At 36.3% G+C, this 27,760-nt stretch overlaps 1 protein-coding gene across 2 annotated transcripts; it reads right to left on the reverse strand.

The window, feature by feature from the left end:
- Nucleotides 1–3,997: 3,997 nt before the first annotated feature.
- On the reverse strand, nt 3,998–27,668 carry LOC126971367 (CTD small phosphatase-like protein 2). Of its 2 annotated transcripts, XM_050817661.1 has the most exons (11): nt 27,212–27,668; nt 26,073–27,131; nt 25,037–25,216; nt 24,671–24,739; nt 23,635–23,733; nt 22,370–22,462; nt 20,708–20,806; nt 19,700–19,848; nt 15,899–16,004; nt 15,454–15,561; nt 3,998–11,652 (listed from the first exon to the last, which is right to left on the reverse strand). In XM_050817661.1, exons 2-11 carry the CDS (start codon nt 27,105–27,107, stop codon nt 11,587–11,589), a joined length of 2,004 nt encoding a protein of 667 aa, XP_050673618.1. In that variant the 5' UTR covers nt 27,108–27,131; nt 27,212–27,668; the 3' UTR covers nt 3,998–11,586. The 2 variants fall into 2 exon arrangements, with proteins under 2 accessions (XP_050673618.1, XP_050673617.1); XM_050817660.1 differs by having other exon boundaries at nt 26,073–27,668.
- Nucleotides 27,669–27,760: the final 92 nt, after the last annotated feature.

The following is a 27,760-nucleotide window of genomic DNA, read 5'->3' on the forward strand; positions in this document are numbered from 1 at the left end:
GATATCCACGAAAATATCATAAATTAATTAGGTACGTATTGTATTTCCTGGGTGTTTGTTTTGTTATTTATTACATATTATGCCGCTTTCTTTGACAAGGACAAAGTCTTATTAGTGTGTATCATAACACACCTACCTAAAATAAATTTCTGTCGATAGAACGACAATTTTTTTTTTTAATTTTTAGAGGATTCACAATTTGATTTCTTTCTTGTTATTTGGTTGAGTTCTCGAGACAGGCTTCTTCAGGCTTGCGGCAGCGTCGTAGTGTGGGTCATTCCCTCCCCTAAAACATGGTCGAGGGAGGCAATGGCTGGTCCATGCGTCATGCTCGTAAACGGGTGCTACTTGCTAGATGATCAGAAACACTGACTTAAGAGTTTAAAATTAAAGCTATGTACCATACTTATTTATATTTTTTGTAATTCCTTATTAAATGCTCACAAAATACGTTTACTTATTTACAGTGTGTGTGGATGATGCATCTACTGCACTCAATAATTCTTGTTTTTATTTAGTAATTAACATTTTCTTTTACTTATGTAAGGCAATGAGAATTTGACGTTTGAGTATTTTTGTTGCATCACTTTATAAGTATTGTAATTATTTGTAAAACGATGATGCTGTAAATGTTGATTTACAAGAATGGCAATAAACAAACTTATGAAAAATGCGGGATTCGAACCTGCCCCTCTCGGGTTCCGTCCGAGCGCTCTTACCAACTGAGCCTCCGCGTATATTCATTACATTGGCCTATGGAATTAAAAACTAATGGGAGTTTTAATTTAAATTTTTACTATTATTGTTTCTCATATTACGATTTTTTGCGATAAACACGGTTGTCCAGTACGTTTTTGGAGTAGAGCAATCAATCTTGTAGAAGGTTATAATGAAAATTATCACTTTCATAGCAATTAAAATATGGTATTTACCAAATTTTTTCTAAGCTTCATAAGACGCCTAACACCGACGTCCTACATGCGAGAACATAATGCCACAAGTGTGTATAGCCACGACATTTACTTCACTACACTGCACATACAGTTAATTCGACATCTGACAGCTCCCAACAGCTTTCCTGAGATATGCAGAATAAAATATTAATAATAACTCGGCGTAGAGACGTCGCTTCACAGGGAGTCTTCCAAAGAGCTGTTTCACCTGATTCCTGCCGCCGAATCCCACCTTCGCACGACACGCCACAAATTAGAAATTAATCCCCACCATCTGGATGTGTGATTTTCCTGCACAGTGTTGTCAACAAGGAACTTTCTTCCACATACAGCCAAGCTGCGGTATGAGCTTCCATGTGCAGTGTTTCCAGGATTATACGACATAGTATCATTTAAAAAAAGTAGGTACGTACATCTGCCTTGAGGCCAGCAACGCTCCTGTAATTCTTCTGGTGTTGCAAGAGAATGTGCGCGGCGGTGATCACTTAACACCAGGTGACCCGTTCGCTCGTTTGTCCTCCTATTCCATAAAAAAAAATATCATTTAAAAAAAATTAGGTACGTACATCTGCCTTGAGGCCAGCAACGCTCCTGTAATTCTTCTGGTATTGCAAGAGAATGTGCGCGGCGGTGATCACTTGATATCAGATAACCTGTACGCTCTTTTGTCCACTTCTTCCATAAAAAAAGCAATTTTCAAAAAACGCTCTTTGGAGACTAGGTTTCCTAATTGAAAAGTGGTGTGCTCTTTGTGCCCAATCGGATTTAAAAACACGACCTAAGCGAAAATAACGCATAAAATCGAAATACAAAATTTATTACGAAATTGCTAAAAAAAACTTTTAGTTACTTGCGTGTCATTTAACTGATTGTTCTTTAATGATAATTTTGGAAGGTATCTTTTTTTATATGAGTGGGGGCAAGAGGCTCACGTGATATGTGGGCACAACACCCTGGTGTGTGGTGGACAAGAGATGCATTGCCGGTCTTTAAGTTGGGAGTATGCCCTAAGTCATGTCGGTTCAGGAAAACTGCAGCCGGTAATAGATTCCACAAAGTGGCTATGCGAGGCAAGAAGTTCTTCCTAAACGCGTGATTATATTCTACAACCAGACCTCAACATTATGCGGGTGGAATTTCTCATTTTGACTTAATGGCCGGTGGTGGGATTCGGATGCTGGTATCAATCCAAACAACTCCTCTGAGCAGTGGGCACTCCCCTGTATGCGGAAGAAGATGGAGAGATGGGTTAACTTCTTTAAGCAACGTCAAAGAATCAAGCCGATCTGAAATGACTTTATCGTCGATGATTCGAGGCGCTCTTCGTTTTTTGCTGTCAAATGTAAGAAATACAGAAAAGATAGCTGAAATACGTTCTCATTGAGATCAAATTTATTTTTATGATGAAAATATTTGCCATTAGATTTATACCCAGATTAATTGTATAAGCAGTCCAATATCTATACATACTAGAATAGTAGTAGGGTTGGATAATATAACAAAAATTCCTAAAAATACATAATTATCATATTGACGCCTTAAATTTTTAACAATCGTAAATCTACAGTTTTTATTGTACAATATAGTGATTGAATTTATTTCGCATCAGATAAGTATTATTGACTTTGATTGCATTGTATGATTGGTAAAGATGAGTGTATATAACTAAGCTTTGATGGGGCCGATTTATTGGTGTTTTATATTGTTTTATTAATTATTATCAAGGAAATATCCTTAAAAAAGATAAAAGGACATTATAGGGTCGATGTGAAATATATAGGTAATATTTATTAAGCTGCAAACGCCCGTGCGAAATCGAGGCACGTCGTCAAAATCGGCAAGCAGCTTTCCAGAGTTCTATGCCTGAAGTTCAGTTCAGACAGAAAACTGTTCGGCGAGCTCACCTTTTGTTGGACGTAAGGAAGTCGAGCGGGCCGAATGGCATTTTTCCAATCGTGCTTAGAACGTGTGCACTTGAGTAGATGCCGGTGCTAACGCGTTTATTCCGGCGCTAATACCCAAAAGGCGTAGTCCTTGACTCATGGAAGTCAGAACTTGTCCATCCGATCCAAAAAAAGGACACAGTTCGGATCCGGCAAACTACAGGCCTATAGATATTACCTCCCTGCTCTCCAACACAGAACACTTTTACTCTAAGTTTTAATCCAATATTATGGAGAGCATAATTAACTCTTGGAATAAGTACTTAAGAGGGTCATCAGTTAATCAACGACCGACAGTACGGCTTTCGCCAAGATAAGGTCGGTCGGCAGGCGATCTTCTGGTATACCTAAATCATAGATGGGTGGCGGCTATCGAAAGCACAGAAGGCCTGGATATAGCGAAGGACTTGTATCGTGTATGGCACAAGGCACTTCTCTTAAAACTTTCATCATTTGGGAGAGTTTCCTTCCCAAGAGTTTATGCAAGTGGACCTCCAGCTTCCTCACAGTTATTGCTCGAATCCGAAGCCCGTGAACGCTACAATGTTTCTTATGCATAGCAATGTATGTGACAGCTGTGAAAACGTCGAAAAAAATTGAGGTGGACAGTTAACCTCTATTTTGAGCATGACATGCACACTAACACAAAGTGAGATACATATCGCGAGTGTAAGACGCAGCTTGTAACGCACACTTAAAGTAATAAACCTGGCCTCTTTCCATCGGTTGTCTAGCAGCAGGAGGCTCTATTAGGACGTATAAATCATCTAAGATTTTTAGATGAGATTAAAGATTTTCACCAGACGCATTTGTGCTGAACAGTGCCCCACAATGTTGGTGATGTGGTGGAAAGGCACCCTTCGGACTATTTTCACATTTCCAATCACGTTTCTTTTCAACATACCTATAAAGGCATAAATTCCTTTAGAATTCTTTTTGATGTCATATCTAAAATACTAGATACTACTACTGCTTCGGAAACAAATGGCGCTCTGAGAGAGAAGAAGCGGCGCAAGAAACTCTCTCAAGCATTCTTTTTTTGCGCTCTTTTTAATAAAATATACAATATTGTACTGTATAGAACAGAAATAAAATAACTAATTTCATTTAAATAATTTTAATACAATAAACGATTATATTATCAACAACAATGCATACTAGATAATTCTACACAGTTCTAGCTACGATTTATAACTAGCTAACTTAGCTTAGGTTCTATATTAACTTATTATACTTAGGCTATTACAGTAACTTCTTTCGGATTTAAACAATTTGTAATTTTTAAAGTGATATCCCTTCTTCTTAACTTCTTCGATAAAATAAATTAATTTTGTAACCAAATGATGCGGGACCCGAACCTGCGACCTCTCGGATTTCGTCCGAGCGCTCTTCCAACTGAACCAACCGTTCGAGTGGTTCGTAAATCTTGGTATGTCTTATTCAACTCTCAGGTTGTGGCACTATTTTAGGATCTACTTTCCGCATCGTTCATAAATTTTGGTTACAAATTTAATTTATTTCGGAGTTCTTAAGGGGATTACATAAATCAATCATCCAGCTTATTACTATATTTAACAATCTAATTAGCGACTGTATCTAAAGCGAGGGGAGTTGTTTACGTCTCAATCGACCATATTATTATCGGGACCTCTGTTTTAATTGGTAACATAGTTTAATATTTCTTAAAATTATATCAAATGTTGATTAAATGATCGTATTTTATTTACAAATTTACAGTAAATGTGTGGGTTTCGCATCCTATATGCATTATAAATGAATCCTCTTTAAACCCCGAACGTTGCTAATGGGACAGGCCACCATTTTGTATGTGTTACTTTGTCACTCCTTTGATGTTATAAATTTAACTTACTAGTGACCCTGTGTAGGGCCAACCAGTTATATTAGCTTTTTAATTTAATTTGGGTGACGTAATGAAATAAAACTAAATAACATTCTATATAATAATATGAATATGAATAATTACAGATAGTAAATAATTATATTAAAGTATATATATTTTTTACTCCCATTTCGTAATTTGCTCAATACAAACCAACAACCGACCAACTGATAGAAATAAAACATATAAAAAAATTACAAATAATACAACAATTTTATATTATGCTTTAAGTTGTTCGTTGCACTCGAGGCGGTATTTTACGCTCAGGCGAGCGCTATAAGAAATTCGAGAGTGTAATGAATAATACACACGATTCATACGATTTTAAATACATTTATCTACACCCATGCTTTAAATCCTCTATTAAAGATTCTGAAACAGTTGCCAACATTAAAACACCTAATGTTCTAATAACCATTACATCATCCAAACGAGTGTTATAATGTTGTACTGAATTTCATAACAACACTCCTGTTTATTTTTCGATCCCTTCATGCGCAAAGAGTTTCAACAGACAGCCACATTCTTATTGCTCGATGCGTGGTATCTGTATGAATTTCAAAAAAAGAACATTTTCGTTTACGCGCGTTCCACCCTACCAGAACGTCGCGCGCCGTAAAAAAAAGTACGTTATTCGAATCCCCGCCATTTTTCTTCGATATTTTTATTGTTTTGATTACAAAAAATGAGCGATTCATTTCAAACGCTGTAAAAGAACATTATACTCGAGTGAATTTCAATTATTGCACTATACAAAATGTAAATTACTACAAAATATATAATTGTTTCATTAATACTTAGTTTATTTGTATATAATCAGTAGGTTATGAATGATATTAGGTTACTACCAGGACTGGTGTTTTAATGTTAGCAGTAAGCTAACTGTTCCAGAATCTTTTAGAGGATTCATATTCTGGGTGTAGATAAAGTCTTGTATGCAACTGTTGATAATTAGGTATTAAAACACTCATGTGATACTATTATCACATTAGTGTTTTAATACCCCTTATTACACAACAGTTGCATAAATAACTATTACCTACGAAAAAATAGATCTTTTATAATATTATTAATTTTACACGAATACGGCGCGCGAGTGGAAGCATACCGCGAAAAAATAAATATTAAGTGAATATTAAAAAAAATAATATAAGAAAATTGATAATTTCTTCAAAATGTTTTAATATTAAATATCAGAGGCGAATTCTTAGGCGAGCTATTTCTGTGCAATTTGTCGCGGGTGTGTAAGATGAAGATTGTCACGCCTGGCCTGTTTTCATCGCTTGTCTAGCAGCAATAGGCGCCATCTAGATGTATATCTTATCTAAGAGCAAAAGGAAATCAAAGATTATGCTAAACCTAAGTAAAATTCGGGCAAAGTCTAAGTACGCTATAGATCTCAGACATAGAATGACGACAGACGAGTGCGACCGATTTCTCTTCTCTTTTACTCCCGCAAACACCACTGTCTTTCGTTATTTGTGAACATATGACACTAAAAAAGCACAACCCTTTAATTCAACCATAAAAAACACGAAAACATACATACGAGTATCGAATCAGCGAATCCTTCGCTATTTAAACACATTGACACTGTAAATAGCAAGCAAATTTTCAGTCTTTTTCAGAAAATTTCAAGATTTTCCTAACCATCGCCGCCATTCAAAATTATACCTTACACATAAACAACGTTTAAAATATATATATAGATACACCGTGGAGCTAAAATGGCGACATCAAATAAACAGACTGGTAGAACTGGTACTTAACCGTAATCTTAAAAAAAATATTCACAAATAAAATACATAATTCACCTAAATAAATCAATTTTCAATAATGTCATTTTGGAACATCCTGTAAGAAATCTAGTAGCCGCGCGCTAGCGGAGATACTGAAACCTACTTCATGCCGTCTTATGCGACCACGTAAGGTGATAAAAATTTTGTTTCCTAAACATATTTGTTTGTTTGAAAATTTTAATTATTAATTATTAATTTTCAATTTTAGATTTTTTTTAAGCTTAGGCTATAAACCCGCGTGTTTCTTTAAAGTCGGCGTTATAGCTACGTGGAGCTAAAATGGCGAGATTAAATCTTTTCGTTTTTATGAAATTAAGGGACGAGACGAGCAGAACGTTCAGCCAAGGTAATTTATACGCCTTGAGCATTACAATGCAGTGCCGCTCCGGATTCTTGAAAAACCCAAAAATTCTGAGCGGCACTACAATTGCACTCGCCACCTTGAGACATAAGATGTTAAATCTCATTTGCCTAGTAATTTCACTAGCTACGGCACCCTTCAGACCGAAACAATATTGTTTATACATTACTGCTTCACGACAGAAATAGGCGCCATTGTGGTACCGATAACCTAGCCGGCATCCTTTGCAAAGGAGCCTCCAACTGGTACAAATAAACACACGAGTAGAGGTAACATTAAACATAAAAATATTAATATAAAAATTTAAAGTAAAAAATTGAAATGCTCAAATAAACAAATTATATAATAAGGTAATAAAATTAAAATCACGTGGTCGCACAAATAGGCACAAAGTAGGTGTTGGTGCCTACGCTAGCGCGCGTCGACTAGATTACTTACAGGGCGTTCCGAAATGATATTATGGAAACTTGATTTATTAAAATATTGTGAATTTTTATTTTTTAAATCTCTTAACAGTTTGTTATTTTGATATCTCTTGCTTCTGGGATTAATTATACAAATTTAATTTCAGTGTTACTCCGAGCGTTCTTACTAACTGAATATACCATCCGAGCGACGCATCGACCGAAATTTTAGTATATCTTGTTAAGTCACAGGTTGCTCTGTCAAATTTACTTGAGATGTATAAGTCATAACCCTCATTTTTATGAAAAAAATACAATTATCCATATTTTGGTACAAATTAAATTTGGTCATTTTTTTATTACGGTCAAGTAGTGTGTTTAAACCCGTGTATAAATGTCGCCATTGTTGCAACACACTGTATAGCGTTATTGCTATTACTATGAGAATACGCGTATTGAATATATATATTTTCTATGTACAACATTATGACTACATAGCCAGATATTACGCGTATTAAATTACTTAAATGGTAAGAATGGGATATTGTTCACTAAGGGAATAATGCTAGTGATAGCGAGACGGAGCTGAGAGGCTCACGTTGGTAGAACTTATTATTAAACTGGGTTGCACCTCTAACTTTAGCTATAATAATGTTAAAGTACCGGTTAAGCAAAAAATGTGTTACACTATTTGACAATTTTTAGATGACGCCATAACGTTAACTGTTAACTTCCAATCTTCGCCGGTTAAAGCTATCGTTAATGTTAAATAGCTAAATAGCGACCTGTCACTTTTTAACTTTAACCATAATAATTCCGCAGTCTATATTAAAGTTAACTGTTAATGTTAAAATTTACTTAAACCTTAACTAAAACAGCTAATATGATGCAACCCAGCCTTAAAATCCTTAATAAAAGGATCATTAATTAATTTTATTCATTAATACGTCTTTTCTCACGTTTTTGTCGGTGTCGGTATCGACTAGTTTCGGACCATTCGGAGGTCCTTCATCGGGGTGAGTGTGGTGGGTTCGCGATAACGTCCCACCTCTTACTGCGGACTTGGGCTCGTATTGCGCGGCTGGACAGGGCGGGGAATGGGGGGGGGGCGGCGTTATGACAAGCACAGTATCACTGACACTGTATCACTATTGGTGTATGTACTCACAATGTCCGCTACGTGATCATCGGCACTATGGGTCTTATTGCGAGACCCGTTTTGTAGCACTGGTTTCCAAGTTGTTGGCAGAGCCCAACCTTTGTCTCTATTAAAATTAGGTCAACGGTCAATTCGGCTTCTAGCAGCTTGCGAGACACAAAGACAAAACGTGAGTAAAGCCGTATTAATAAATAATTTAATAATGACTCACGAAAGTCGTAAACACTTATTCGTACCATCTTGCATATTTTGCTTAATTCTAACTTAAACACAAAATTATATAAAAACTCCGGAAGATCTAACAATGTCAACAACACAAAAATTCGTGGTACAGTCGTGACCAAAATAGTTACAAACAAAAATATAAATTTTCAAAAAAATGATAAATCGACATTTCTCGTGAATATTACACGAAAAATAAATAATTTAAAAAAAAATATAAAAATTCAAATCACAGATAATTAGGAACTTGTTTCACGACTGTCCGACAGAGGCATCGCGTCTCTCTTACACTGGTGTGATATAAAGACTACTGAAATTTTTGGGCAAATGAGACTTATTGTCTTACAATGTGGGTAGTCCCAGTCAAAGCATTCCGCTGCTACGTGACCCCGGCTCGTTGAGAACGGTATAGTCCCATGGACCTATCATTCAAACAGGACTAATAACTTCATAGAATACATCACTTGTATACGTCTGTATAAATTCTATATAGGTCCTCAGATATGCCACAGTTTTACCAATAAAAAATAAATATTTGTTCTCTTGATGTCATCAGTCCCTATACTATCACTTCTCAAACTGTCAATTACACACACATTTCCTCAATTATTCCCATAAGGATGACGTATCGGAGAAATTAAAAAAAAAACAAGTCGTACTAAGTGCTAATAGTAATAATAATAACTAAAATCGGATATTATATTTTGTTTTAAAAAAACATTATTTAAATTTAGAAAAGTAAATATGTGTGTAAACAGTACCCAGGTAAGATGTGAAACTTCTTTTTGACATAATGAAAATGTGTAGATAAGGCTTAAGAAAAAAACCGTATTAAATTAAAGCTATTTTTATATTATAGATATGCATACAAATAAGTCTTTTTTATGTTACCCTTTCAAACTAATATATTATTCTTTACGTCCCTATACTGAACTTCGATGGGAAAAAACAAAATGGCGCGTAACCGCAAATCGTGACGACTCATACATCGATTGAAGTTTCACCTCAAAACACCCAAAAACTTACTTTAACATAATAATATGCTCGTGTTTATCGATGCAACAAAAATTATTGGCCCGCAAAATTTTTGTTTTACATCTGCACATAATGCCATATTTTTAACATGACTTTCTATTCACCCAAAAATAATCAAAATATATTTATACAATTAATATCCATCAAGCCACCGGACAGTAGAGAAAAAAGTAGAACGTAAAATATAAAACATATATATACCAAATATAATACTTTCTAATGTCGATAATAGAACATACAACCAAACAAATAAACATTATTATAGTAAAAACAAAAAAAACTTATAATTTTTTAGTTATCACCAATGATAGTGGCACACTGTCTCATAAAACAAGTCTCAAGTGCTTACAGTTTAAAAAATCTTATACGACGCTTACTTAGATTGGCTCTCGAAGATTTTTTGCACTTACGGTGTTATTACAAAAAAGAGTTTGTTGAACACTTGTTTTAAAAAAGTTCTATTACAGATCTGTGTCTTTCTTTTGTTTAGCGTTAAACAATCTATAGACATTGCTTATATTTAAACACTAGCCGAAGCTCGTCTAAGGTGTGTCTAACGGATTGATTATATTCGGAAGATTTAGATTTTATGATGACAGAAAAATGACAGCAGACAACAATTGCGTTCCGTTTCTTTACCTATTCCTGGAGGCCAACCATGAACTCTTATTGCGATTCAATTGATAACCTAAAATGAATTGCTTTGCTATTTCGTACCACGACGTGATTAGAGCTATCTATTAGGTTGACGTCAAATCAACTGATTAAATCGCAATGATGTCACTTAAATGTTACTTAAAATGAGATAATATTTATTACAACAACAATTTGACGCTATAAAGCGAACACTTTATGTTGTCTTTCGGCATAAATTATTAAAAAAAAATATGTGTTTATGCAAGTATAATTTTATGGCAGCCTACTCGATGCTTCACTGGGACTATCACTCACGAAGTTGTCGGTATATAGTTAGAAAATTTAACCGAAAATTAAGTCATTATTAATTACTCAACGCGAATTGGCGCAAATTACACGCTAATCGCACTGCGCGGAAGTAGGCGGACTGGGACCTGTCGGCGCTTGCGCTCAACTAACGAAAGAGTTGCGCACTCAACGGTCATGTATCAATTTTCATTACGTTATTAGAATGTGAATCAATTTAACCGATTACTCTGCTTAAATATCATTAATGTTTTATCTGTCATACTGTATATTCCTATACTAAAATCGTAAATATTAGTAGAAGAAAGTTAAGTCAGTACTCAACTTAATAATTGTACTTCTCATAAAAGAAATTAGAAAAATAAATCGTGATACATTAATGTAGCTCATAATCAAATGAAACATGTTATTGACACTGAAGGCGGATGTTATACTTGATATAATTTATAAATAACTCTTACTTGTAAATACAATCGCCTTATCCGGCTTGGAATAAATAAAATATAATATTAATATACATTCACTTTCAGTATCACATATTTTAATAACATAATCTTTACAGAATAAACACCAATAACTGAAATTAGACTTCACTATTTTGAAAAACGTTTCTTTCGAAAGCTTTACTTAACTTTATAAATCCCTTAAAAAGTACATTATTTATATAAAAAAAATGTGGTAGAAATTGTTTTTAAATGCTATATTTCGGTGTAAATATTGCAAGAGTACGACAAGTAATAATATGTACAGAAAATTTGAAGACAAGTGGAACAATTTCCTGTCCTAATTAAATGATAATAACCTTAAAACAAGTGCACCAAACCCAACAGTTTCCTACAGGAACTCATGTACTGTTCTACGTTTTAAGTTAGTCGGGCGGAAGGTAACTGAACAGCTTGTACTTATCACGGATGTAGGGACGCACGTCGTCCTTCTGAAAAACAAAAACATAAAAGCGTAAATACATAGCAAAAACATACATAGACACAAATAAATACATAAACAATTTATTTTAAAGTAACTACACTCAGTTCAGTGATTAAGAAGTCAAATATAAAATATAAAAGATGCATAGATATTGCTTTTAAACTATGTGTAGCCTTTGTCGATATTAGAAGTTAAGTTAGTACCTAACTGCAAGTTACATATGAGAGTAAACGGAGCATTTTCAATTAAAGAGGGTAGTACAGTTTTTTTTTGTTACAACAGAGGTTATATGCCGCTAATTAAGACGCAAAAACATTTATTATCATCAAATTATTTATAATTCACAATAATTTGTTAAAAATTAATATATTATGTGTTTTATCACTAAAATAATAAGTTTTAAGTAGGCTATAATTTATTATGTTATCAATCATGTTACATTTGGCGCGTGCAAAAAAGAAACTTGAGCATCAATTCCCATAATTTTCTTTTATATTTGTTTAAATACATGTTTGTTTATTCCTCGCAAGTGTGTTGAGAAAGTGCGTATGAATATCGTGAGCAAATTGCTTACTAGGGCACTGGGCTGACTTATGATTACTGCAACCCACAGCCTCGTGTATAATGAGCTGAACTTAGCTCACTTGTATCATAGTTAAAATCAAATAAACTTTATTCATCACGCTTAAACTAAGCACTTCTAAATAGTCACTACAAATAATTATTTTAAATTACTATCTACTATATAGACGACCTGTATAGCCGAGTGGTTAGCGTTCCTACCTACTAAGCTAGAGGTCCCGGGTTCGAATCCCGGTAGATGCAAGCATTTATATGATAAATATGGATGTTTGTTTCCAAGTCATGGAAATTTAAATGTATTTATGTATGTTTATATGAATTTATGTATGTTTAAGTAAGTATATTGTTTAAATATATCTAAATCGTTTAAATGTATTAAATATATCGTTGTATTGTAAATCATAACACAGGCTATATACATGCTTAACTTGGGGCAAGATAATTTGTGTAAAAAGTGTGTCAATATTATATTATTATTACTATATGTTCGTAAAAAGTTGAGCTCGTGAGAGGAACATACAAGAAATTCTACAGCCACTTGTATCAATCAAATAGAGTATTTTACCATTAGTTTGTAAGGTAATCCAATATATGAGTCGTGTTAAATTATTTAAATTATTTCATAAAAAGTAATAAAGAATTATCTGTATAAATCTATACTAATATATAATATTATAAAGCTGCAGTGTTTGTTTGTTTGAACGCGCTAATCTCTGGTACTACTGGTCCGATTTGAATGATTCTTTCAGTGTTGGGTAGTCCATTTATCGAGGAAGGCTATAGGCTATGTTTTTTTTTTCAAAATTAGGGATCCGTAATAAAATTGCTATTTTGTAACACAAGGTGTAAAATCGAAAATCTATTTTTGCGTGCGCTGCAAAAACTATTGACAATAGAACAAAATGATGTACAGGCTATAATATAGGCAATATTTTATTACTTATAAAACTATCGTGTGAATTATTATTTTTTTTTTATGGAATAGGAGGACAAACGAGCGTACGGGTCACCTGGTGTTAAGTGATCACCGCCGCCCACACTCTCCTGCAACACCAGAGGAATCACAAGAGCGTTGCCGGCCTTTAAGGAAGGTGTACGCGCTTTTCTTGAAGGTACCCATGTCGTATCGTCCCGGAAACACCGCACACGGAAGCTCATTCCACAGCTTCGTGGTACGAGGAAGAAAGCTCCTTGAAAACCGCACTGTGGAGGACCGCCACACATCCAGATGGTGGGGATGAAATCCTAACTTGTGGCGTGTCGTGCGAAGGTGGAATTCGGCGGTAGGAATCAGGTTGAACAGCTCTTCGGAACACTATCCCTGATAGATGCGGTAGAAAACACACAATGAAGCGACGTCTCTACGCAACGCCAAATGATCCAGCCGTTCACAGAGTACTGGGTCCCCGACAATTCGAGCTGCTCTGCGTTGCACGCGGTCAAATGGATCGAGCTGATACTGGGGTGCGCCAGACCAGAGATGACAGCAATACTCCATGTGAGGCCGGACCTGCGCTTTGTAGAGCGCTAGAATGTGGGCCGGCTTGAAGTATTGCCGTGCTCTATTTATGACGCCCAGTTTCTTTGAAGCCAGTTTGGCTTTGCCCTCCAGATGGCCACGGAATTGGCAATTGCTCGAGATTTCGAGACCCAGTATTCCGATACTATGCGAGGCTTTAAGGGAAGTGTTCTCGAAGAGCGGTGATACGGCAAATGGGGTTTTTTTAGTGGTAAACGCGCAAACTTGAGTCTTCTGGGGGTTAAATTGGACAAGGTTCAACTTACCCCATTCCGCGACCTTCTCGAGAGAGGACTCGATAGAAGACACAAGTTTCTCCCGGCACTGGTCGACGTTTTCCCGAGAGAGACCTGCATGGCCCGTGTATACGGCATCACCAGTGCTGTCGTCTGCATATCAATGCATGTTGGCGGTGTCCAACATATCATTGATATGCAGAAGAAACAGCGTGGGAGATAGCACACAGCCTTGGGGAACTCCAGCGTTCACGGGCTTGGGATTCGAGCAATAACCGTCGATAACGACCTGTATGCTGCACCCAGTGAGGAAGCTGGAGGTCCACTTGCATAAGCTCTCGGGAAGCCCAAATGATGGAAGTTTTGCGAGGAGCGCCTTGTGCCATACACGATCAAAGGCCTTCGCTATATCCAGACCAACTGCCAGGCCTTCCCCCTTGCTTTCAATAGCCGCCGCCCATCTATGTGTTAGGTATACCAGAAGATCGCCAGTCGACCGACCATTGCGAAAGCCGTACTGCCGGTCGTTGATCAACTGGTGACCCTCAAGGTATACCAAGAGCTGGCGGTTAATTATGCTCTCCATGATTTTGGAGTAGGGAGGTAATCGCAATAGGCCTGTAGTTTGCCGGATCCGAACTGTCTCCTTTTTTTGGGATCGGATGGACAAGGGCTGACTTCCATGAATCAGGGACTACGCCTTTTGAATAAGAGTGCCGGAATAAACGCGTTAGCACCGGCGTCAACTCAGGGGCACACGTTCTAAGCACGATTGGAGAAATGCCATCCGGCCCGCTCGACTTCCTGACGTCCAACGAAAACAGAGCTCGCCTAACAGTTTTCTGTCGGAACTGTACTTCAGGCATGGAGCTCTGACACCGCGGGATGGTCGGCGGTGTTTTTCCGTTGTCATCAAGAGTCGAGTTGGAGGCAAAAAGAGTGCACACGAGATCGGCTTTCTCTTTTGCCGTATGGGCCAGGGTGTCATTCCTCATGTGCAACGGCGGCATGGACGGCTGGTTGAAGTTACCAAGAGCAGCTTTCGACAACGACCAGAACTTGCGTGTTCCGGTCGGGTAACTGGAAAGCTGCTCGCCAATTTTGACGACGTGCTTTGATTTCGCACGGGCGATTTGCCGCTTAAAAAATCTGGAGGCACGGTTATATTTCCTCTTCAGAACTTTGCAGTTCGGATCCTTTGAGCCCAGCGCCGCAACCCAAGTTCGATACGCCTGTTTTTTGCAGTCAGATGCTGCTTTAACTGAATTATACTTTATATGGCAAAACAATGTTTGCCGGGTCAGCTAGTATCATATATATATAGTATCGTATATTGGATACATCAACCTTTACGAGCTTGAATTCATTGTTTGTGTAAGGAAGCTTCGTGAACATGATGGTTGTGATTACTGTCAGAATTAGTAATAACATCCAACAAATACATATACTTTTATCAAATATGATGACTCACAGTAGCCAAGGTCTCAAGGAAGGGCAGTAGCTTGAGCAGCTCGTTGTCGCTTCGGTCCACAAACCAGCTGTCTATAGGTATACCATTCTCTAGCTGATACCCAAACGCCTGGAACAAAATTAGAAGATATTAAGCTAATTTAGTTTATAGGGTTCCGTAAAAAAAATGCAAGAGTCCGTTGGTCAAGACCATTTAATTCGGGAACCCGTGGGGATATCGGGTTGAAATTAAAGCGATATACTTAAGTCTACAGTCTCTTAAAGCTGTTGAGTGTTCCCAGGATGATACAACATGGGTACTGTAATCTAAGGATGAATATTGGCATCCGAGTCATGGATGTTTATTAGTATTTATGCATGTTTAAGTATGAAAATTGTTGCCTTGCGACATAATTTGTGTAAATGGGTCAATATATTTGGCCGACATTAAAATAAAAACAACTCACCTGCGGACTGTTGTCAACAATGACAGTCTTTCTCAAATCACGGCCGAGTATTGAGAGATCCTTCACGTAGTTCCCGTTCACGAGAAGACAATGCTCCCTGAACAACCTGTTGCAGAAAACAATTGAATTTAAAAAAAACCTGAGACTTTGACCACATAACCTATATTTACTTACAGTGTGCATACATTGAAAATCTATACATTTACCTTATAATTATAGAATCCTAAGTCCACTTTTTTATGGAAAAGGAGGACAAACGAGAGTACGGGTCACGGCCACATTCTCTTGCAACACCAGAGGAATCAAAGGAGCGTTGCCAGTCTTTAACGGCCGTTCCCAATATACTGTCTACAGATAGAGATAACTTACTACCTCCTACTGTCAGTTATTAGCTGTCAATAATCTGAAGCTGTCCCAACATACCCGATAAATCTTTCTTATCTCCTTATATTGGGACGCGTGAATTGTAATATCGATACAAACTTCTACCGCTGGTAAGCTATACGTCCTCCTATTGACAGACAGCGTGTACAGATAAGGTGAATTACCGTCGATAAGTTTATTGGGACAGAAAAGTCAACGCTAGTTACGATTTTAATCTCAAGTAAGCCACAACCGGAGATAGACTGAATATTGGAAAATGCCGTACGGAAGGTGTACGCGCTTTTTTTGAAGGTACCCATGTCGTATCGTCCTGGAAACACGGCACAAGGAAGCTCATTCATAGCTTTGTTGTATGTGGAAGAAAGTTTCTCGAAAACCGCACAGTGGAGGAACACTACACCTCCAGATGGTGGAGATTAATTTATCCTTATTTGGGGCGTGTCGTAATTTCTGTGTGTGATCGAATCGTTCACAGATCACACCAGAGCGAATCATCCCCGATAATTCGAGCAGAGGGCCTACCATCAACTTTTAATAAGCGATGCGAATCCGATGCAGTTCAGTTTAGGTACCTAAACTGAATCACTAAAATTCGTACCATGAAATGCCTTTTACTGAATGGCGTTTGGATCGCTTATGAAGAATGAACGAAATAAAATTGCGTTTCGAAACCTAAAATGATATGATTTTAGCGGCTTTTTTGCGTAGAACATACTAAAAATAAATTTTAAAATTACGCAATTGCGTCAAATTATAAACCATTAAGCCCTTTTTTATACTTATTAAAGAATAGTAATATAAATAAATATAGTTCTTTGAATTACAAATTAAATGTTTGCTTTAAATGTGTTTTCGTAAAAATAACGAGTTATGAACGCACCTCCATTGATGTTTGGTTTGACAGGACCACAGAGTACTTTTTTTTTAATTCGTTCTTGCGAACAGGCTATAGCCCGGGCCCATACTGCCTCGTCTTTAGTATTTATTTTCAGTATTTTGTTTTACAAAAAAGTCCAATAAAGTATTCTCATCTCATCTTTAATCAATAAAATTTTTCTTTTCTATGTTGTTAATAACAACACGATTCACTTTGCTCTAAGGAAGTAGCAACTTTTTTCGAATCGGTCACTTTGACACATAAGCTATCCAGTTTAGGTTGAAATAACACCTCATGGTACGAATGAATGAACGAACTAAATCAGTTTTCGATTCAGTTGATATCATTTTTGACATTCAATTGACATCATTGCGATTTAATCAGTTGATTTGACGTCAACCTAAATTAGATAGCTCTAATCACGTCGTGGTACGAAATAGCAAAGCAGTTCATTTAGGTTGTCAATTGAATCGCAATAAGAGTTCATGGTAGGCCCGCAGGTCTAAGTTGCACGCGGTCAACTGTTTCGAGCTGATACTGGGGTGTACCAGACTAGAGATGACAGCAATACTTCATATGTGGCCGGACTTGCGATTTGTAGAGCGCTAGAAACTTGTTGGGCCGGCTTGAAGTATTGCCGTGCTCTATTTCTGACGCCCACCTCCTTCGAAACCAACTTGGCTTTGCCCTTCAGGTTACCGCGGAATTGGCAATCGCTCGACATTTCGAGATCCAGTATTCCGATACTAGGCGTGACTATAAGGGAGATGTTGTTGAAGAGTGGTGATTACGATAAATGGATATTTTTTTAAACAAACGCGCAAACTTGAGTCTTCTGAGGGTTAAATTGGACAAGGTTCATTTTACCCCATACCACAACCTACTCCGTCAGACTAGCCAGGGTCTTGAGGAAGGGCTATAGAGGAAGCAAGATGTCTATAGGTACCTATTAGGAATGGGCCGATCTTCGTTTTATATTAGGTTTAACGGAACTTCGGCAGCTTGAACAGATCATCGGCTTATTCAGCACAAGAAAAAACTAAACAAAATATCTGCACTTTTTTGGTTGAAAATAATAAAACCAAAAAACTATTAAATAAAACAAGCCCTTGCAACAAGAGAATATTATTTATCAACTTTAACCATGTTGAAACACCAAGATATCGAAATATGTTAAATGTAAACGTTAAACAATATTTAACACACGCGTCATGATGACGTATCAAAAACCTTAACCAATACGAGGTCGCTCCAGGAAGTCTGCGAACACCCCAAGAATGTTCTGGGCTTCTGGAAGGAGCTGGGCTGGTTGGAGTAACTGGCCATTACTGCACACAAAATGGACCCATGCTAGTGGTCTATTTGCGAAAACAGGAGCGCCTATACCATACCATACCATGATGACGTATTTGCTAGTGAGTGCCGACCGGCCCAACTCACGCAGTGGTACAGGTGGGGCGTATTTAACCGCGATGCATAAACCTGACGCGACTTGTCAAAATAGAGAAAGCGCGGCGAAAACAACCGAACTTCGACGGAATATTTGATTTATTTTAAGGAATTATTGGCGAATTTCGTATTCGGTTCAAACCACATTCGGCACATCAATAGTACATATACCATTCTGTAGCTGAGACTCGAATTGCGAAAACGCATATGTAACCAAACTGTTGAATGAACTCATGTAGTGTTTCCAGGTCGATACGGTATAAACACCTTGAAAGGTTTTTTGAGTTCGGGAACACTAATTTCCTCTGGTGTTGCAAGTGAGTGTGGTGATCACATACCATCAGGTGAACCATACAGTCGTTACTCCTGCTTATTAAAAAACCGGTCAAAAGGGAGTCGCACAAGATAAACCACTTTACTTATATACTTATGTAAAAAAATATGTTTTTTTATTTGCATGGCAGCCATTTTGAATTTTGCCTTCATAATTTATAATATCTGCTGTAAAAGTTACTATTAAAATTTGTGATTTAAACATCAAATAACACGTCATTTTTGACGTGTGACGTGGATTCCACTGAAATATGTGTGGAATAATTGGAAATATTAAATCATAAAAAACAATATGCTCACACTGTTGAACAACCAAACGCGCGGTCTCTTCGCCGTTGTTACGTATTTTTCTGGGGTAGTAAGTACGCCACAGCAGCCGACTAATCACAGCGGGCCAGCTCATTCGACGAATGTATTTTATACACTCGCCGGCGGTGTAAAGCTTTACAATTCATTCTCGTTCTACAGTTCGGCGAGTCGACAACTCCTCGGAATGCCTCTTGTATAGGCGAAACGAGTATCTAATTGGATTCAGCAGGTTTCACGTTAACAAATAACCAGGCCGTTCAGTAGAGAGTTCAGCTGGAGCCAATTCTTCGATGGAGTTCGCGTTTAACCTCAAACTCTAGGCAGTGCAGGTAGGCGTTGGTGCATCCTGCATGTAGACTATTAAAACTTAGCGAAACATTCATAATATTTTAATAATTATAGACTTCCGTAAAAGAAGGCTTAATACAATATTTTTTTTTCTGTCTTACCTATACTTGATCCAGCGGCGATGCGGATCCAGTAGATTCAATAACCTGTCCGCGTACACTCTTTTGCTGGCTGTGAAGAGTATCACCTCGTAGAGCCGCGACACTCGCGAGAGAAACTCCGCGAAGTGAGGACGTGTTCTCACGAACACCTACAAACAGATATGATATTTTAAGGTTTAATAACTATACGGCAGTAGAAATAAACGCATGTGCAGTGCTTGTGCGAGTTAGGAATGCAATCGTTGAATTCAAGCTTTAAAAGTTGATGCATCCAATATAGGATAATTTATATTCTTACAGTCAATTCTTTAATACTTTTATGAAATATTTGGCACTTAAAACGCTTTTAACTCTGAACATGATTCATATATAGGATGCAGCACTTTACAAACTAATTTGTTTTGTATGTTACGGGCATTTTAAAATACTCTATTGATTGAAGAGTGGCAGTTGAGTTTCTTGTATGTTCTTATCACGAGCTCTAGTTTTTCCGAACACATGGTAGATTCAGTAATTTAAAATATTTATAGTGACAATTCAAAATAAGAATAAAGTTTATTTGACTTTGACATATTAAAATAAAGTATCGAGTCATTTAGGCGTGGGTGACTCTTACATCAGTGCCCCGAGTTGATTCACCCCGCCATGTACTAATGTGTTATTAGTTTTCGAATTCATATGTACGAGTACGTTTATTCAATGCTTGTAAGGTCGACAACGCTATTGTGGGTCCTCTCGTGTGACAGGAGGGGGGGGCGCTAGGGTTGGTACAAACAAATTGGCGACCAGTCTTGGCGGCGGATGGCGTGGCACTCAATAATTTTGTCTTTCCATGATCTCTTAGCGATCGCATAAATCGTGTGTATGTGTGCGTGCGTCGACAGGGCACTCTAGTATGAAGTTATTCTTCTATTACTATATTATGGCAGTACTGAGCTATTCTTGTCCTTCACGGAACCCTTCTGTTTAAACAAAGGTAATGGGAATAACAACAAAACAAACACTTACCGTGTATCTACAATCTTGGAAGAGCACGGGAAAGTGGAAGCTCGCATCTGGCAACTCTTGCAGTGAACAATGCACCAGCGTCTCGTCCAGATCAAGCACCTGAAGCACGAATACAATATAAAGGATTTGACTGGTTTTCGCAGGCCACCTACAATTGTATACTATTATATTGAGTTGTCTTAGCAATTTTTTTACTGTGGGATTTGAAAGATGCGCTGGGAGTTCCGTACTTAGGGATGTCACGCACAACGTAAAAGACACCCTCTGTCGTACTTAGTGATTTTTTTTAACAAATAAGTACGTATCACTTTTGATAAGCGCACCACCAGCTGTGATGCAAAATATTACTAAATTATTATTAATTTATTATATACGGGCGAACCCTTTTTACAATATTAAAACTATGAAAGTGTTACAATATTTACTTAACTAATAATAATATTTAACTAACTAATAATAATATTTAACTAACTAATCAACACGTCTTACTTTCTAATTATAAACAAACATGATTTTAGTGTGTCTTGCCACAGATAGTAAACTAGTATTATATAAATCAATCCAGTTTATGTGGTTGTTAGTAGCTTCGCTGATCCTAAAAATGGGAGAGTGATGATACACACGTGTTTTCAACAATTGAGTAGAAAAGTAAGTGTCATTCTTTCTCAAGATTCTACTAGGAACAGAAAAATTTAATAAAGCTAAAAGTTGACTACAATCAATATTACTTGATAAAATTTTAAATGTATAAATATAATCACATCTCAGCCGAGCCTTTATTATTCATTTTATTTTTTAATTAAGTTTTTAGACAACCCTGGCAGTTTTTCAGCGACTCTACTCATTGCGCCTTAATAAGATATAAAATAAATAAATAATTTTTCAACACACTTACACGAAAAGTGAGCCTTATTACATCGTTCTTAGGGCCATAAACCGAACCATAACACACACGTGCATAATAATATTACACACTAGTGCATAATAGAATTATCACTACAAAGTTAATTCCTAAAGATAATACAGGTTTTTTGTAGCAACAAAGAGGTTTCATGAAACTGAAAATTCATTTACATTTTTGATATAAATAATTGTCTCTAATTAAGACGAAACGATAATTAAGGAAATCCGAAAAATTCAAAATCTTATTATACTAATCGGTTATTCTTTTGACATTTTGCACAAGCCTTCTGTAGAACTCATAATGCACGCCTAAAGACTTTTAAGAATTACTGGTTTTTTTATGACAATAAGAAACGAGACGAGCATGACGTTCAGTTGATGGTAATTGATACGCCGTGCCCATTACAATGCAGTGCCGCTCAGGATTCTTGAAAAATCCAAAAATTCTGAGCGGCACTACAATTGCGCTCGCCACCTTGAGACAAGATGTTACGTCTCATATGCCCAGTAATTTCACTAGCTACGGCGCCCTTCAGACCGTAACACAATAATGCTAACACATTACTGCTTCACGGCAGAACAAAGCGCCGTTGTGGTGGTACCCATAATCTAGCCGGCATAGCAACTATCTAGGACCTCCAATTTATAATAATGTAAATAAAAAACCACACCATGGACGATCAACAGTTACTTTTGTATCGAGATTTTAATATCGGCAATACAACGTTTGCTGGGTCAGCTAGTATATATATATATTACCAAACTAAAGTCGGGACTGGTTCTAGTCTTCAGTGGCAGTGCAGGACACTGGGCTCTCAAGGCGCCTGTAGTTACTGTCTCCAATGGCGGTAACTGAAATTAAATATTACATTTGTCTTGAGCTTATATTATAACACTAGAAATAAGGGATTGCTTGTAACTAATTCTAGTAGGCTTCATAAGATACATAATAGCTTTAAGGGTAAATGTATACACTTCTACAATAAAGTTCCAGCCACTGTTCAGGCATTATCTAAAAATAAATTTAAATGTTTTATAAAAAAATGGCTCTGTCGTAAATCCTATTACTCCATGGCTGAATATCTAAATGATCGGACAGCCTGGGACTAGATTGTGATTATTTTATAGCGATAGAAATGACTGTACAATATTGTATATTTTTATTGAAAAGAGCGCAAAAAAAAGAATGCTGGGAGAGTTTCTTGTGCCGCTTCTTCTCTCTCAGAGCGCCAATTGTTTCCGAAGCGGTAGTAGTATTTAGTAGTATAAGAAATGACATCAAAAAGAATCCTAAAGGAATCAATTTTGAGAAAATAAATGCCTTTTATATCATGTGCCCTTCCATTGCTATTGTTGGTGTTATATCTATTGCGAATCTACTACAGTACACTAGGACTCACCGAGCACAAGTTTAAGATATTATATTATATATGATTTGACAAAGAAGGATTACTATATTACAGTAGCGACGAGATGGTAATTGACACGCCCTGCCCATTACAATGCAGTGCCTCTCAGGATTCAGGATAATATTGACACATTTATACACAAATTATGTCCCGAAATAGACAGCCTTGTACTATTGGTGCAAGACAACAATATATTTAATACGATACACTTACTTGAACAGATAAAAAATCATTTTAACATCCATGACTCAGAAACAAACATCCATATACATCATATAATTGTTTGAATCTACCGGGCTTCAAGCCCGGGACCTCTTGCTCAGCAGGTAGATCAACAACCACTGGGCTATATGGGTTATTATGTTTTGTATTATATTAAGTAGGTCAAGCAATTGTGTTATTGTGCGATTTAAAAGATGTAACCGATGTAGCTTCATGATATTTACCAAGTATTGTTGCAATATATTATGTTACTGTCATTCTATTATATCCTACTGTTAAACTTAGCATTAATAGATTCTAGCAAAGCCCGGGTATCCAAACAGTGCTAGGATATTGTTCATTACTATGAAACCTATATTGAAAAAAATATATAAATAACAAATGAAAACTAACCTGTTTAATAAACAAATATGGATCAAATGCTTCCGCCCATGAAGTTATTTGTTCACACTCAACTCTGTTACTGCATGACGATATCACATTCACTCCTTCCTAAAAATCCATTTCAATTTCAAACTCCAATATTCTTTTAAACTACTCTTTAAAGGTCGTAGGTAGAGACCAGTGAAACGAAACATGAAATGTATTTGACGTTTGAGTGTGTTTGTTGCATCATTTTACATTTTATATTGTAATTGAAATGATTTGTAAATCGATATAAATGTAAATCTCGACATAAAAGAGTGGCAATGAGTTTCTTGCTACTTCTTCTCATTAGCTCAACCCTTTACGAAGTTAGATTCAATAAGATTTTTTTTTTTTGACTTTCATAAGTGTCATTTCCGTGACCTACGTGAATAAACTGATTTTGATTTGATATCATTCTACCTTTCAGTGCATGTTCGCTGCAATCGTGGACGCATAGCGGCTCATATCGCGCATTCACTACGAACCTCACTACGAAGCCACTCAGCCGCGAACGCATCTGAACCTTTATGTTCATTCGAAAAACCAACAGAGTACAGGTCGCTCCGCGCGCGTCTTGTAATGCTCGTAGCGTGCGCGTTCAACTTCGCGCCAAACGTTCATAGGCACATAAGTGAATTTGCCAGAAACTGTCATAACCATAATGTGAACACAAAGAACAGACATAAGCTTATAATGCCTACTACTCGACTAAGTCGAGTTAGCAAGTCTTTTGTGGGGCGATGTATATGCTTTTACAACAGGATCCCAGATATTCCACCTTCGCATGTCATGTGGAATATGAACTAAATTAATTATCATCCCCACCATCTGGATCCTTCACAGTGCGGTTTTCAAGGAGCTTTCTTCCACGAACAACCATCTTTTATGAGCATACTTGTGTGTTTCCTGGACGATACAGCATGTATATGAGTCCCGCATTGTTCATAAAATTTTGTTTTTCAAATTTTATTTGTATATAGGGTATTGTTTAATGATGACAGAAACAAAAAAATAAACAAACCTCAACATCTGGTGGCATTTCATCATGACAAGTCAATGAGCTCTCATCCGATATTAGGTCTGACGCATTCTGAAACAAATGTTTTATTATCTTCAAGAAGCAGCGTTAGGTTAATCTGTGACAATTTTAATTTAATTTAAATATTGTCTCTTAAGTATTAATAATGCCTAGAGCAAGACACAGCTTTTCATGTACACTAACGTAATCGACAGTTCTGTTTTCATTGGTTGTCTAGCAGCAAGTGGCTCTATCTAGATGTATAAATTATCTAAGATTTAATACCTGCTTTATTGGTTAGTTACATATAAAATATTCTATATTACATTTTGCAATCTGTTCATTTACGAAAAGCTTCCTAAAACTCACCCATGCAGTCGTTTCCGCAGCCAAACTTTGACTTATTTCAGCAAGAAAGCCTGTACTAGGACTCCTGGCAGAGAGAGCTTCAAGACTCTCGATTGCAGTACCTTGGTCACATGTTGAAGATATTTCACACTCAGAATCATGAACATAGACATCTTGTTCTAACATAGAAACAAAGTCTGGCTGCAATGAAAAAACTATTTTAAGAATATATGATATTTTTAAGTGGGAGAATAGAGAATGTACAAAACAAACGTGTTATGAAATTTAATACAATTGTTAAAAAATGTTTGTGTTTTAAATTCTTAATGATACCACAGACTGAGAATTGAACGAATACCCTCAGGCTCTTTAGTTATAAAATTTTTATTGTAAGATGTTATATTATAGGCCATATTTTTATTTTTTTTAAATCAGGTGAGTTTCTTGCGCCTGTTCTTCTCAGGTCTAAGGCACACTATTTTGAATGGGTGATAGTTTTTTATGTTCAATAAGTGATTTTAAATCCTATTTTGAACAAAAATATTTCAATTTGAACAGGACAGACAGGTAATGACCATGGGAGCAACAAAAGCTTGTAGAGATGCCACAAATTTTTAATTTACTCAATCTGAATTTATCTTTCTTAGATGGTACTATTAGTAGTTAGCAAAAATATAACAAGTCTGAACTTTGTTGGCACAATATCACTTAAAATGACTCCAAGCCTCATGATAAGATGGAAATGATCAAAGCCTTTGGTAAATAATATGTTTGAAACAATTGAAAATCACAATTGTTTATTATCAAGAAATGATTTTATTTACCACAATATCATTACTTATAATAAAAATAAATCCAAATTTTCATCCGTACTATGATTACAAAATATAAAATTGAAAAAAAAAGCTACTAAAATTTTGATAAAATTTTCTATTAACTTCCTAGTTATTATTGCCTCAAATTACATTCTACATAAACAAAAAACTATGTTCCACATCTTATACTTTCTTATATTTATTTCTAAGAGTAATTAAATAAAAAGAAAAAACATTCTTACCTGAACATATTTCTCATCAGTTGTTAGAAAGTCAGCAGAAACATCTAAATCATCTGTAGTTGAGGTGGGCTGATACATTTCTAGATCGTTACTTGACTTCCTTCTCTTTTGCAATCTTTTCTCCACTTGACTCTCATCTCTCTCAGTTGTCATAACTCTAGCAGCTTGATCAGCAAGTAAACTAATATCATCATCACTGGAAACACTGTTATTTATCAACTGTACACATTGGATGTTCATAAAGTCATTTAGACAATCATTTGGAAGACAAAGTTCTGATGAATCTACCAGACCATCAGAGTCAGATTCCTCACTCTTTTGTGGAAAGTCTACTGTAGTTGTATGGGGCTCATACATAGTAATATCATCTTCGGAGAATGACTCTTGAACTTTTGATTTAATTTTCTTTTTTGGACTTTCATTTGTAGAACTAACAGCTATTTTGCTTAACTTCAATAGTGCTGGAGTTCCTAATTGACGGACTTTTCTTATAGGTGAGCTGTTCAATGATGCTGATTTATCAGTTTTATCCATACGTCTTGTTTTTCGAGGTGAACTCATAGCAGATGACATGGATTCTGTTTTACGTAGTTCTCTGGTTAAAGAGCTCTGCCTCAATTGTACACTTCGAGTCATTCGTACATCCCTCAGTTTAATTTTATTTGTTCCCTTCTCAACTTTTATTTTAGTAGGAGTTGAAGATGAAACCAAATCTTTATTCTGAGTTCTAACCACAGTACGAAAGGGTGGTTTTTTAGAGCTCTCATCTTTACTCTTTTTTTGACAATCAACTGGTTTCTCCATTCTTTTACAAATATTAGACCTAACTGTGTGAGATTCTATATTTCTCTTTGATCTGGTGCAGTGATAGACTTCACTTGCAGATAAAATAATATCATCATTCAGTATTTTATTCCAGTGATGAGTTAGTCTTGGCCTTATATTTTTGGTTAAACACTTCAGAGTTAGTTTAGTATGTTTCAGTGAAGTTCTCTTTGAGAGCCGTTGCTCCCTTTTTTTACTTCTCAACCGCATCTCAGGAAGAGTAGCAAATGAGATCTAAAGCAAAGTTTTTAACCACCGTTTTATTTGATCTTTTCATTTTATCATTAAAAGAAACCTTAAGAAAAACCACTTACATCAATTCGGTAGGCGATCGCCTTAAATTAAGGTACAGCGAAAACATGAATATTTACACATATCAGCGTCAATAAGAAATATATTTTAATCGCGCGATATCACTTGGCGCCTTTTTTTTCTATCACTGAGTCAATTGTTTAACTGCATATCTATTCACAATCGCAACACCATATCGAAAAATTTGTTCATAAAATCCCGTAATAAGCTTATAACTCCATTTTTACCACAATATTATATATAATACGTGAAAACAAACAAAAAATAAAAAATCGGCACAGTATTGATTTATGCGCTGTGAAAGGAAACTTATCAACTCATAATACGTATCGTATTAGAAATATATATAATCCGATAAAATCATAACGTTATGAAATGTTTATAATACAAACACAACACATATTCCTATTAGATATAATGTTACCTACGCTTTATTGAAGAAACACAAAAGCTAAACAAATGTCAAAATGGCGGCCTTTTCTCTTGCCCTCTTACTTTTTTTTTACTATTTTTCTTTTTTTAATTATATAGAGTATTGACAACAAGGCTAT

This window comes from Leptidea sinapis, chromosome 23, assembly GCF_905404315.1.
Source record: "Leptidea sinapis chromosome 23, ilLepSina1.1, whole genome shotgun sequence".
Classification (NCBI taxonomy): Eukaryota; Metazoa; Arthropoda; class Insecta; order Lepidoptera; family Pieridae; genus Leptidea; species Leptidea sinapis.